At 45.8% G+C, this 13,486-nt stretch overlaps 1 protein-coding gene across 1 annotated transcript in view; it reads right to left on the reverse strand.

The window, feature by feature from the left end:
- Positions 1 to 13,486, reverse strand: part of ASS1 (argininosuccinate synthase 1) — a 79,047-nt gene that overhangs the window by 15,104 nt on the left and 50,457 nt on the right. Inside the window, exon 12 of the mRNA XM_035113052.2 lies at positions 9,786 to 9,917. Within this exon, the coding sequence (XP_034968943.1) occupies positions 9,786 to 9,917 (132 nt within the window). The remainder of the gene's footprint in view (positions 1 to 9,785; positions 9,918 to 13,486) is intronic.

Genomic DNA, 13,486 nt, shown 5'->3' on the forward strand with positions numbered 1-13,486 from the left:
GGGAAAGGAGCAGGGCAAGGGGAAAACCACTCAGACCCATGCCTGGAAAGCATGGGTCAAGTAGAAAACCACTCAGACCTGTGTTTTCTAGCCACAGGACTTTGAACAGGCATGAATTTCACCAAAGAATCCTGGGTGCAGGGCATTGCTGAGAGACCCCTATTCCCTTCCCAGAGTGGTTTAGCAATCACTCCTTCTTCACAAGGAACTCTGGGAAATGTGCGGGGAAGAGGGATCTTCTAACAACTTTCAGCATTATTATTACTTATTATTATCATTAATAATAATAATAATAATAATGATAATAAAATTTGCATACCACCCTATACCAGTAGGTTTCAGGGCAGTTCACAAACACAAAGTTACCATATAAAAGCATAAAATACATAATAAAAATAATTTAAACAAATACTAATATATACAAACTAATAAAAAATACTCCAGATCCCACAATTCTTTGCGGGAAAGCCATGCCTGTTCAAAGCGGCATGAAAATGCTTAATCCTGGGAAATGTAATTTGTTAAGGATGCTGAGAGGTGTTAGGAGGCCCCCACTTTCTTCTCACAGAGCTCCAATTCCCAGAATTCCTTGGGAAGAGAGATTGACTGTTAAGCCACTTTCCCCTAAACTAAAAAAATCCCAAATGCTGCAACCTTTCTTCATAAGGGGAAGTCACTCCATCCCACCTTGATCATGTTGGTTGCTCTTTTCTGAACGTTTCCATATTCTACAATATCCTTCCGGAGGTGAGGTGACCAGAACTGTACACAGTTTCCCAAATGCAGTTGCACCAAATATCTGTTCCTCAGTCCCAACCACAGACACAGACTCTTCCTCTGCCATCAAGAAGTTACCTTTGAAACAGAATCCCTTGGTGGTGCTATCCGCCCCCCTCCTCCAATCTGTTGTGCTTCTGCTGTCTTGGAGGCAAAACTGAGCGTGGTAATTGGGCTTCCTGACTCTGAAGAGATAAGGCCTTTTGGAGCAAGTGAACTTTTTACAGAGGGTTCTCTTCAGAGCTCAGGGGTCTTTATCAGGCTAGGAGATCAGGGCCCATCTGTCACAGGTGGGCTCACCTTCCCCATCTCTTTCATATATCAAGTAACCTCATGCCGTCACTCAAGCAAGGGGGGACAGTCTCACCTTTCCCTACAGATCATGGCTGAGGGGGCATCTGTCTACCCTGAGCTGCCTCCTTGCCATTGTCACCAGCCCTCTGGTGGGAGGGAGTTCAGACCCTGGAAAACACAGGACACAGGATGGAAAGTACCTTATCCCGAGTCAGGCCATTGGTCTATCTAGCTAGCTCATAATTGTCTGCACTGACTGCACACAGCTCTCCAGGGTTTCTTGCAGGGATAGCCTCTCTCATCAATGGTAGGACCAGCCCATCTTCTTAATGCTAAAGACAGTCCTCTTCCTGAACGCTGCCCTGGATTAGTTGCTACCCCTGTTGCCAATTAGTCCATAAGGCTGCCAGAGGAACAGCCAGAGGATGAAAGAACTATCCTATTTCACTGTTTTTGGGGATCAGGACAGTTTATCCATTTAATCCCTTTGCACTCTCACATACACACAGGTGGCTTCCTCGCTGCCACCGTCCTTGGCTTTTCATTCCCAGCTGGCTACAAGTGCTGATGGAGTGAGCAAAACATGTTTGCCTAGGCCACACAGTAATTGCTTTTATAATTGCATTGAATCAAAGGTGGTCAACCTGTGCCTGGGTTAATACAGAACTGCAACTGCAAGAAGGGATTTGCATCTGCTGTAGTCATTTAAATACATCCCCGCACCTAGAAATCTAGCATGTGGGCAGTAAGACTAGGCTTCCTTTCTGAGAGCACAAAAGTTCATCATGCAAGCCCACACCTAGTCACTGAAATGCAAACCTCAGACACAGACTTATTTTATTACCCAGATAAAGGTAAAGATAAAGGGACCCCTGACCATTAGGTCCAGTCATCACCGACTCTGGGGTTGCGGTGCTCATCTCGCATTATTGGCCAAGGGAGACGGTGTACAGCTTCCAGGTCATGTGGCCAGCATGATAAAGCCACTTCTGGCAAATCAGAGCAGTGCACAGAAATGCCGTTTACCTTCCCGCCGGAGCGGTACCTATTCATCTACTTGCACTTTGACGTACTTTCGAACTGCTAGGTTGGCAGGAGCTGGGACCGAGCAACAGGAACTCACCCCATCGCGGGGATTCGAACCGCCGACCTTCTGATCGGCAAGCCCTAGGCTCTGTGGTTTAACCCACAGCGCCACCCGTGTCCCTATTATCCAGATAGCATAAAATACTATGCATTCGGGGAAATGTTGGAGGGTATGCTGCCTGACGTCAAAAGGCAGAGAGTTCCAAAGGGCAGATGCTACCAGACTAAAAGATCGATCTCTTACAGATGCAGAATGGGCGTTTCAGAGGCACCTGGAAAGGCACCTGGAAAAGTTCCAGTTCCACTGACTGAAGTAGCTGATTGGATAGAGATGAGCTAAGGTGACCTTGCAGGTAAATTAATCATTATGTATTAATACCCTGCCTTTCGTAGGTGCCGCCACATGATTATTTTGTTGATATATATGAAATCAAAATAGTTTCACTTGCTTTTGCCTCTGGCTTTGCCCACCACCAGCACATGGCTCCCGGAATGCTCCCTGGAAGTCAAAGAGGCCCTTGGGCCTAAAATCTCCCACCCCCACCCCCACTTCAACACAATCGCTTCCTTAAAACACCATTCTCCTTTTTTTCCATCCGCTATTCCTCCCCCCGCCCCCAATCTGCCCCTTCAAAGCAAATTTCCTATTCAGTGGGACGCTGCCCCCCTTTCTTAGTCACCTTCCCACTTTGTAAGAGTAATTCCACTCCTAATCCTCGCAGTGGAGGGGCCGTGGGAGAGATGGCACCATTTCCAACACCTGGCTTCTACCTGGCAGCGAGAGAACAAAACGGGGGAAGTCTCTCGCATTTGCCGTGCCACCTTTCCCACAGCACGATGGGGAGCAGGGGAGGGGGATTTTGCGGGGGGGGGAGGGAAATGACAACCGCTAATTGCCTTAAATTCAGAGAGACTAGTTACAATAATTAGGTGTTTAAGGAAGACAGGGGCATGAAAGCCTGGCCTCCAGCAGGTTCCCTCTGCTGAGTGGAGTCCTCTGTGATCTGCAATATTGTTATTTGGCCTGTGTTTATTTTATTTTATTTTTAGGAAAGAAAATGCTTTAAAAAAAAATATTCTCTTTGCCTAAATGGTTTATCATCTTGCAAATGGTTTCTGTTCTTAGAATGGAAAACGTCATAAGCCTGGAGTGGGCACGGCTGTGAGGGTTGGGTGTTGTTGTTTTTAAATTAAAAATAAAAACCTAAATGGCTTTTTTTATTTAAAAGAAGAGGTGTTATATGCTGGCACTGAACTTTGATTCTCCGAAGGTATGTTCCCACCCTGTTGCAAAAGCTCAGGGCAAGCTGCAAATGATAGCACCTGTTCTGTGTCAAATGTTGTCCAACAGACTTCTTAAGAAAAGAAAGAGACTGCTGGATGAAGCCAAAAACCCATCTAGCACAGTGTCCTGTTCTCACACTGGCCACCCAAATGTTTGCGGGAAACCCACAAGCAGGACTCAAGCACAACAGCCTTCTCCCCTCCTGTGGTTTCCAGCAACTGGCATTCAGAACCATTACTGTCTCTGACCATGGCGGTAGAATATGATGGGACAACAAACAACAACAACCCACAAAAAACTGCTTGAACACAGCAATCTCAGACCTGTGCCTAGAAAGCAGAGCCCCGAGTAAAACAGTTCTCTATGTTCCTATTTAATTCAGCCCTCTGTTTAGAACAATGAGGACTAGAAGCTTTTTACATGAAGGACCACAGCTCAGTGATACAGTGCATGCTTTGCTTGCGAGAAGGCTGCAGGCTGAATCCCTGACATCTCCAGGCCAGACTGGGGAAAGGCTCCTGCATTAAACCATGAGGAGCCTCTGCTATCAGTGCAGACAACATTGAACTAGATGGACCACTGATCCAGCTCTGTTTAAGGCAGCTTCTTGTGTATTTTTTTAATATGGGAAACAGACTGAAGAAGGGCAAATAAACATAGATCTACCACCCAGACCCTCTCATAATGGAGGGGGCTTCCCATGCCAGCCCCCATCTGGAATGTCACAGCCTCCAGCACAGCCATTCTTTCTGCCCCTCCTTTTCTTTTCACCCTCCAAATTGCAGCAATTCTGTAATAGCTGGCCCTGCTGACCACAGGACTGGTTGAAATGTCAGAGGTAACAGTCTCCTTGCCTCCCCGCTCCCACTCTCTTACACACACACACACCCAAAAAAGCCTTCTCAGAGCTACCTTTGCAAACCAGAAATTTCACCTGCCATTTCCCATGGTTTGCTCATACAAAAGATGACCAGATCCTTAATCATGGGGAGTGAGGGGGAAAGGGGGATGCACAGTGCCCCAGTGTGGGCTCAGCATCACATAGCAGGTTTCCTTCAAGAGGGAAAGGAGCAACAAATTAAACCACAAAGATCCAACAATATTTTGCTGGAGCAACAACAAAATCTGCTTCTTAAAAATCCTACCTAGATTATCTCCAATCAAGCATCTCCCCCCAGTGCACCAAATTCTGTAGTACTTCCAAAAAAAACCTTGGGCTGATTGAACTAAGTCCTACTCACAGCACACCCATTGAAAATAAAAGAGTCAGAAAAGGGCAATGAAAATGATCAATGGGGTGGAGCAATTCCCCTATGAGAAAAGGATGTAGCATTTCAGACTTTTTTAAGTTTATAGAAAAGGCAAGTTAGAGGCAACATGAAAGCTGTTTGTATAAATGATGTATGGCATAGAGAAAGTGAACAAAGAAAAGGTTTTCACCCTCCCTCCTAACATTAAGGACTCAGCTGCACAGCTCCAATAAAACGTTTTAAATGTCTTGTAAAGAGCAATGCACAAACGTGGCACTAGATGGTAACAGTGAGCTATGCAAAATTCAACGTATTTTTCAAAACTTTTTTTTAAAAAAAGCATTTTCACACCATTTTTAAAAATTCGTGTGTAGATTCCACCTAAAACTTGTGGACATCCAATGGAGATGAATGTTGGAAGATTTGGGAGAAATAAAAGGTAGTCATTCTCCACACAGCAAAGAGTTATGTAAACTATGGAACTTGCTCCTGCAGGGAGTGGTGATAGCCACCAACTTGAATGGCTTTAAAAGAGGGTTGGACAAATTCAAGGAGGAGGATAAGGCTGTCCATGGCTACTAGCCACAATGGCTATGCTCTGCCTCCAGGACTTTAGGCTGCAGCAATGCTTTTGAATCCTAGTTGCTGGAAAACACAGGAGGGGAGTTCTCTTGTGGGTTCTGCTTGCAGGCTTCCCACAGACATCTGGTTGGCTACTGTGGGAATATGATGCTAAACTAGATGGGTCATTGGCCTGATCTAGCAGTACTCTTATTATATTCTTAAATTAATGGACCCACGTTAGCCATGCTTTCAGCCTGCAGGGAAGGGTTGGGAAGCCTGTGGCTCCTCCATTTGTTACTCGACTACAAGTCCTATCATCCCTGACCACACTGGCTGATGGAAGCTGAAGTCCAATCAGCATTGGGAAACCCTCAGGCCTGCCTTTCCTACTGCAGGGAACTTGGAAAGACCTGGGGGAGATGGAGCGTCAGCAGGGAGCTGTCCAGCAGCAAGAGCAAACATGTTCCACTCATAGAGTGCTTGATAGTTTCCAAGAAAGCAAGACTACGGGAGGGGAATCAGGTTTTCGGGAACCCAGAGAGCTGCCAGGGAAGGCAGATGCTGATCCAGCTCAACTAAAGCCTTATGGTCTCATGCAGGCTTGATGCTAGTGTCTCGTCTCTCAAGCACAGCTGCTTTAAAGGGGTGGTGTTCTAATGCAGGCATCCCCAAACTGCGGCCCTCCAGATGTTTTGGCCTACAACTCCCACGATCCCTAGCTAACAGGACCAGTAGTTGGGGAAGATGGAAATTGTATTCCAAAACATCTGGAGGGCTGAAGTTTGGGGATCCCTGTTCTAATGGAAGGAAGCCAAGCACTTTACTACTGTAGGAATGGCCTCTGGTTATTGGTGCTCCATAACACTCATTCTCCAATAAACTGATCTATTAGCATAGCAGCACACAACCTTTGGAACTCCCTGCCTATTGGCACAAGACAGTCACTGTAATCTTTCCGACACCTGCCAACAGAAACATTTTTATTTAGGCAAGCCTCTCCAGATTGGCAGAATGTGGACAGGCATTTCAATGTGGTTTTTAGATTATCAATCATTTTAGTTGTTATTATTATTATTTGAATGTTTGAAACAATTGTTTTCAAACTGCTTTACTGAAATTTCATTGTTTCACTTGTTTTGAAAAACCTGTATTTTTATTTTTATTTTTTAAAAAACACCTGTATGAAAAACATGCTGGAGCTGCTATGTCACCAGACGAGAACCACTCCCTATACAGTACCCATCCCATCTAAGCTCAAGAGAAAATAACTTTTTGCTCTTGTGGGCCACATTCCCTTCTGGGCACCCACTTGAGGCACAGGTGCCCGTGGGGCGGGGGTCAGAGAAAAACAGGGTGGAGCAATGGGATGCTGATTTGGGGTTGTCTCCAACTGAGATCAACATAGATCAGGCCCATGGACTATGCAACTTAGATATGCCTAGCAAATCCAATGCGTCTGAATAGGACCGGGACTGGTGACAACTCTTTACCTTTGTACAGCAGGCTAGTTTCTATACACACGACTCTGTGTCCTCCATCCAGCAAGCTAAAGGCAGGACACACTTTCTAGCCAGACTAAAAACATGTGTAAAGGTAAAGGTAAAGGGACCCCTGACCATTAGGTCCAGTCGTGACCGACTCTGGGGTTGCGCGCTCATCTCGCATTATTGGCCAAGGGAGCCGACGTACAGCTTCCAGGTCATGTGGCCAGCATGACAAAGCCGCTTCTGGCAAACCAGAGCAGCACATGGAAACGCCGTTTACCTTCCCACTGTAGCGGTTCCTATTTATCTACTTGCATTTTGACGTGCTTTCGAACTGCTAGGTTGGCAGGAGCTGGGACCAAGCAACGGGAGCTCACCCCGTCACAGGGATTCAAACCGCCGACCTTCTGATCAGCAAGCCCTAGGCTCAGTGGTTTAACCACAGCACCACCTGGGTCCCCTAAAAACATGTGAGGAAGGCGCAAATCAGAGCTGGTAGGATTGTGGCCTAGGGAGAGGTCAGAGGACCAGATAGAGAGTTCCAGATGTGTTGGGATGTCAGAGTTTTGTGGGTGCAAGTCACCCCTAATTCTTAAGGAACAAAGCAGAGTAAGGTCAAGAGAGATCAAAGACTGCAGACAAGGAGGGGAGGAGCCCTTCCTCCAGCTGTGTGCTGGTAGGCAGAGACCAAAGTAGTTTAGGATTTCAGGGTGGATGATGTAAGCAAACAGGAGGAGAATGTTAGGTTTGCAAGCAGTTTGGAAAGCAGAGAAAGGTGGGGCAGAACATGATGTTGGCTGATGGTGGCAAGCTGCTAAAAAGGAGGCAGAGAACATGGTTTTTAGCTGTACTTTGAATCCAGTGCTGTGCATATGGAGGGTGCTAGGGCCTCTTGGGAAGTGAATGCTCTGCAAACACTTCATCTAGGTTCAGGTTGTATATATGTGTGAATAAACCATATATCATAAAGACACCACAGTCTCTGCTGTGCCTCATTGTCTGAAAGGAAACATGAGCTCTGGGTAAAATCCACCTGGAATCCTACACTGCTGGAGAAGATAGGGGTGGAATGTAACAATAGCAAGTGTGTCAATTACACACAGAGACTCAGGAACTACATCAGTTACTGATGGTGCTCAAATCTAAAGCTGTTTCAAATATAATATTTGCAAATGCTTAACAGGAGACGTGCGGTGAGCACTTCCAAGATATCTGCAGACCCCAAGATCCAGGCACTTACCTAAATTCATATTTAACACCAAATTTTTAGCACAAAATGTTAATATCTCAATGTATGCATTTCTAGTCCTGCCAACCTAGCAGTTCGAAAGCACGTCAAAATGCAAGTAGATAAATAGGAACCGCTACAGCGGGAAGGTAAACGGCGTTTCCATGTGCTGCTCTGGTTTGCCAGAAGCGGCTTTGTCATGCTGGCCACATGACCTGGAAGCTATACGCCGGCTCCCTCGGCCAATAATGCGAGATGAGCGCGCAACCCCAGAGTCTGTCACGACTGGACCTAATGGTCAGGGGTCCCTTTACCTTTATGCATTTCTAGATGCATCTTATCCCCCAAAATACAGATTTTAACACATGTTGGTCCTTTTGTGTGTGTTTTAAGCCAAGGACTGCATTGCAAGATTCAGAGCCCTGCAAAAGGATAGCTGCATTCCAATCTTCACCCTAGTCGAAGAAGCATTCACATCAAAATTGAATCTCTCAACTATCCCAGGTGGGGAATTACGACTTTGTTCTCCAGGTGGTGACTTGTGGCTGGGAATTACCTATTTCATAACTTGGTCACTGGCTGTGTCAGGAGGGGGCGTTGTAAAGAGGGAGGCCACAGGTTCAGACATGGCCCCATGTTGCAGATAGGAAGATTTAGTAAGGCTGTTAGCCAATCACTGAAATCAAAGTCTGATTTTGAATTGTTCCATCAGTATTGCACTTGCAGATGTTGGATAAAAAGAAGAGTTAGCAAAAAGCATGCTTTTGTCACATGCTCAGATATCTGAACATGATGCACATCCTCATGAGAAGAGGCATCCCCTCTTATGGAAGGAAGAGAAGAGGAAATGCCTCTTTTAAAAAATTTCTAGTTTTCCCCTTTTTTCTTCTTCCTGTACATCCTCCTCAAATTGCCTCCTTGAAAACATTTCATTGAAAGTCAGGATAAACAAAAAACAAAAAAGAATTAGCAAAGAGCAAACAGTTAAATACAAAGATGGTGATTGCCTTCTTTGGTTTTTAGAATCACTTGTAATACACACAAAAAAACACACATAAATATATATATACACACACACACAGTGTGTTTCTTCTAGATAAACAGGTGCTAGTACAGTAAGCGCCACATTCTTAACCAGTGCTTTTCTTCGAGAAAAAAGGGGGCTAGTAAGGTGTACATTTGAGTACCCCCCCCAAAAGCACTCCATATATGTTATGATTACTTATATTTTTTATAAAAAAAATGTGTTTGTTTTTAAACTGACTTATTGTTATATTGTTGCTGTTGTTGCTTTTGTTACCATTTATTATCTGTCCTTCACCTTAAGGTCTCAGGGCAGATCAAAACAACTGAAATATGATGTTAACCTTAGTAGATTAAATTTGTGAGCCCTCCCCCCCAAAAAGAAAACCTAACTAGTTAATGGAACAAACGTTATGGGTCTGCGATTTCCTTATTTCATATGAAATCTGGAAAGAAAGATGTAATATGAAAGTGTTGCTTATAATGTAATATGAAACAGTTGCTTATACCTTCAACTCTCTAACTCTCTCTCTCTCTCTCTCTCTCTCTCTCTCTGTGTGTGTGTGTGTGTGTGTGTGTGTGTGTGTGTGTGGTGAGGAGAGAACTAGGTTAAGTTTATCTGGGCAACTGAGCCACCCCTGAAATACAAGGAATAAGCGATGATAGTGAGCAACACCTAAGATGCAGACTTCCTCTGTTGCTTTATACCAAAGCATAAATGAGAAACAGAGAGAGGCACTCTTGGAAGGAAAATGATTTTTGTTTTGTTTGTTTGTTTGTTTGGTGCTACATACCGTTGTACACCAGTTCAGCAAATTTCAAGGCCAGCGCTTGCTTAATTCTTCTCACTTCCCGGTCCATGGTGAAGGCCTCAATGTCTAAGTGAGCGTGGTACAGGATGGTCCCCGCCGGGGTCTCGTAGATACCTAGCCATTTCAAGAGGCGGGGGGGGGGGGGGAGAAAGAAAGAAGATGGGGGGGGAGAAGAGAAGAGGGGGGAGAGGAATGAATGAGACCCAAACTGTCAGGAAATGACAAAAAATAATGATTTGGCTGACAGAAGGAGCCGCAGTCCTGGCTCCATTCACTCTCAGCTTGCCGTAAAATGCATGTGTCATTATAGTCATGCTGGGGCCGAGACAGTCCACTCCGCACCTTGCGGAGAAAATTTCTAGATTCCCTTCTTTGAAGAGGCACTCCAACGAGGCTAAATGACAGGGTTTTGGAGGCGACTCCCCCCACTGAAGCAAGCCCACCGGTCTGTGCCTGAAAACCTGTAATTAAACAAGCCACGCGGGGCAAAGTCGTGGGGGTTTGGAAGAAAACCTTCCCCCTCGCTTCCCCCGCCCCGCAACATGGTTCCACTGAAGAAGAAGTGAAAGCCCCTCTCCCTTCTCAGCTGTGACAAAAAATGGAGGGTACCTGAGAAGGTGGGGGGGTGGTAGTTTTAATCTACCTTCACTTGGGGGCTGCCAAACCAGACTGTCCCCGCCACAATCTGTTCATCGCCAAGCTTAACTCAGTTTAGGGGATATGGGAGAATGCCCATTCAGAGTCCACATTTTAACATGCGGTTTACTTTGTGTTCTGTTTGTAGCCAGATGATGCATAAAACACAGCTTTCCTTTGAAATCCATCGATGCAAAGCAGGTTCCATGACCAGAACGAAATAGAATAAATGTGTGCAAATAATGCATCAAAATGCATGGCGTGCAGAAGGGGGAGTTGCTTGCAAAAAAATTACAAGTGGCAAAAGTGTGCATAAATAACAGCCTTGAGAAAGGCATTCTATGGAGTGAGTTCCATAGTTTAATTATGAGCTGCATGAAGAAGGACTTTCTTTTATTTGTTCTGAATCTTCCAACATTCAGTTTCATGGGCTGCTCTGGTTTCTCTTCAGACCGTACAAATCTTTCGCCTTTAAAGTTCCATGGGATCTCTACAAGTTCTAGCGTTATGAGAAGGGGGTAAAAACTCCCCCCCCCTTCTCCATGCCCTGCATCATTTTATAAATGTCTATCCTGTCATCTCTTACTTGCCTTTTGTCTAAAGCAAAAAGTTCCAAATACTGCAACCTTTCTTTACTCCTAAAGGAGTTGCTGCATCCCCTTGGTCATTTTGGTCACCTTTATCTGTATCTGATGGACAAATCTTGAAGGAGGGTCCTGCAATTCAGTTTGCATTTTGTTTCAGAAAGTGCGAATTAGGTAATTTTGCTTTTAGATGTCAATTGGATCATATTTCTCTCCCAGCTCTACTCCTGGTTCACTTTCACCCACATCTAGCAGAAGAGTTCCTATCTAACTCAGTACTTTCCTCACTGACTGGCAGTGGCTCTCCAGGATTTCGGGGAGGGGTCTACCCCAGCCCTACCTGGAGATGCTGGGGATTGAACCTGGGACATTCTGCATGCAAGGCTCTGACAGTGGGCTGTGATCTTGCCAACCCGGAAAGACTAGGGGGGGGGGCTGACACCTTGATGCATCTCTTTTGAGACAGACGAAAAAAAGAAATTCATGCCATGGACAGGAGATCAAAGACCTTTCATGTCTCACAGGTTGGTTTGATGGGGAACCAGCTGGACACACCAAGTCTTGATGGGTCACAGATTTTCACAGCCCAAGAAGCTAAGAAAGTTTCTACAGCAGGGCTGTAGGAGCCAATTGTGGCCCTCCATGGGTTTCTACCTGGCCCTTGGAAGTGTCCCCAGGCCACACCCCTCAGTGGCCCTGCTTCACACCTCCAGGTGTTATTTGCCTGGATGCATGGAAATCTCCCTGAACTCTGACCCTGCCTTTTGCTTGGCTTGACGGAACATAGGAAAAGGGTGCGTTAGCATGTCTAGAAACTAGCCTACTGTACAAAGCCAAAAGTTACATCCATTGGTTCACCCACTCAGGCCTCTGGTTCTACCCACCACTGGCTCGCACCCCTCAACAGGTTGCCCAGAAGGGAATGTGGTCCAGAGGCTGAAAAACATCCCACTTCCCTGTCTCACAGAGGTAGGAGGAATTGGTCTTATCCAATGATGGCACTGGCCAGGGTCACAAGATTATATTAATCCTGGGAGAATGGAGAGGGCAGTGTGGTAACCACAGGAGCCACTTAAAGAGGAGCTCCTTGGGAAGGAATATGGTGGGTGGAAAGTAGGTGGACACACACTGTCAAAGGAATCCCACTAGAAGGTTTCCAAATTCTCCCCTCAGCATTTGCAATTCCAAGTGAGCTTGCAATGTTTGGCAGTGGTTAAGTGACAGGGCTAAGGACATATGGCAGACAGTTGCACTGGTGCAATGCGACAGAAGAGAGGAATGTGGTGGAAGGGATAGACAGACAGAGAGAGGGAGAGGGAGAAAGAGACCATCCTTGTTCCTTAATCCCTTGAGTGTGCAGCAGCAGAATAAAAATGTTCTTCTAAACCACAGAGGGCTTTTTAAGAAACAACAGCATAGAAACAAAAATAAGGTATCTGTGGCAAGACAAGGGTAGCCTCATATCACCAAATCTGTGCAATAACCCTAATCCACTCCAATTAATCTGTCTTCTCCTTTCCTCAGAAGATGTTAAAGTTAATTTGGACAGATAAAAAGCTTGGTTTTCTCTCTGTGTGTATATATAATCTTTCATCCACTGGTTCCTCCTCCCTGGGCAGCCCTCCCTCTCCATATTGCCCCACACATTTCTCTGAAAGAAAAAAAGGGAGTGCTAGAAATGGATTATTTTCTTCTGTCTGTCTGCCTCCCCAGTTCTCTCTCTCTCTTTTTTGTTTTTGTTTGATTTGTGGCAGGAACCCGAAGCCACAAAGACTGTAGGCCTGGAAGCTGGGGGGTTTTCTTTTTGACAGTCGAAGTACGATCCACCGTGCGTGGGGGAGAGGAAAATGACAGGCGCCCGTCCTGCGTCGCCGCACAGGAGACAAGAGCCACCTTCAAAGTGACACTCACCGCCGCTCAAAGTGTCTATTTTCATCTCTCCATGTTTACAGGAAAAAGACAGAGGTGTCAGCGACGCATGGCTCACGGCATTTCAATCACGCCGTAATTGCTGCCGTGAAAGTGGACGAGGATTTGGGGGGGCTGATGGGAGGGGGGGGGGTATAAAAGACAGCTGCCGCTACTTAAAAATTTCTAATTTGTAACCTCGGCTGTCTGTTTACCTCCAGCAAAGCTGTTTCGGCTGCCTTGACAGCAATCCACCTGTGACACTCTGTAACCAGAGGTACTAACTCCAGCGCACTCCAGAGCATGAAAGGAGGGGAAAACCTCTCCCCTTCCCTACATGAAATCACGAGAAGAGCCTGCTGGGTCATGCCAAAGGGAATCCATCTAGTCCAGTGGCCAACTAAAAACCCTAAAGGGAAACCCACAAGCAGGACCCAAGAACAAGAGTATTCACCCTTCCTTTGCTTTCCAGCAACTGGTATTCAGATCCATTGCTACATCTGACTGCTGGTAGCCATTGGTAGTTTTCACCTCCCATCATGTGTTTGCCGAATC

This window comes from Zootoca vivipara, chromosome Z (genome assembly GCF_963506605.1).
Source record: "Zootoca vivipara chromosome Z, rZooViv1.1, whole genome shotgun sequence".
NCBI classification, from domain to species: Eukaryota; Metazoa; Chordata; class Lepidosauria; order Squamata; family Lacertidae; genus Zootoca; species Zootoca vivipara.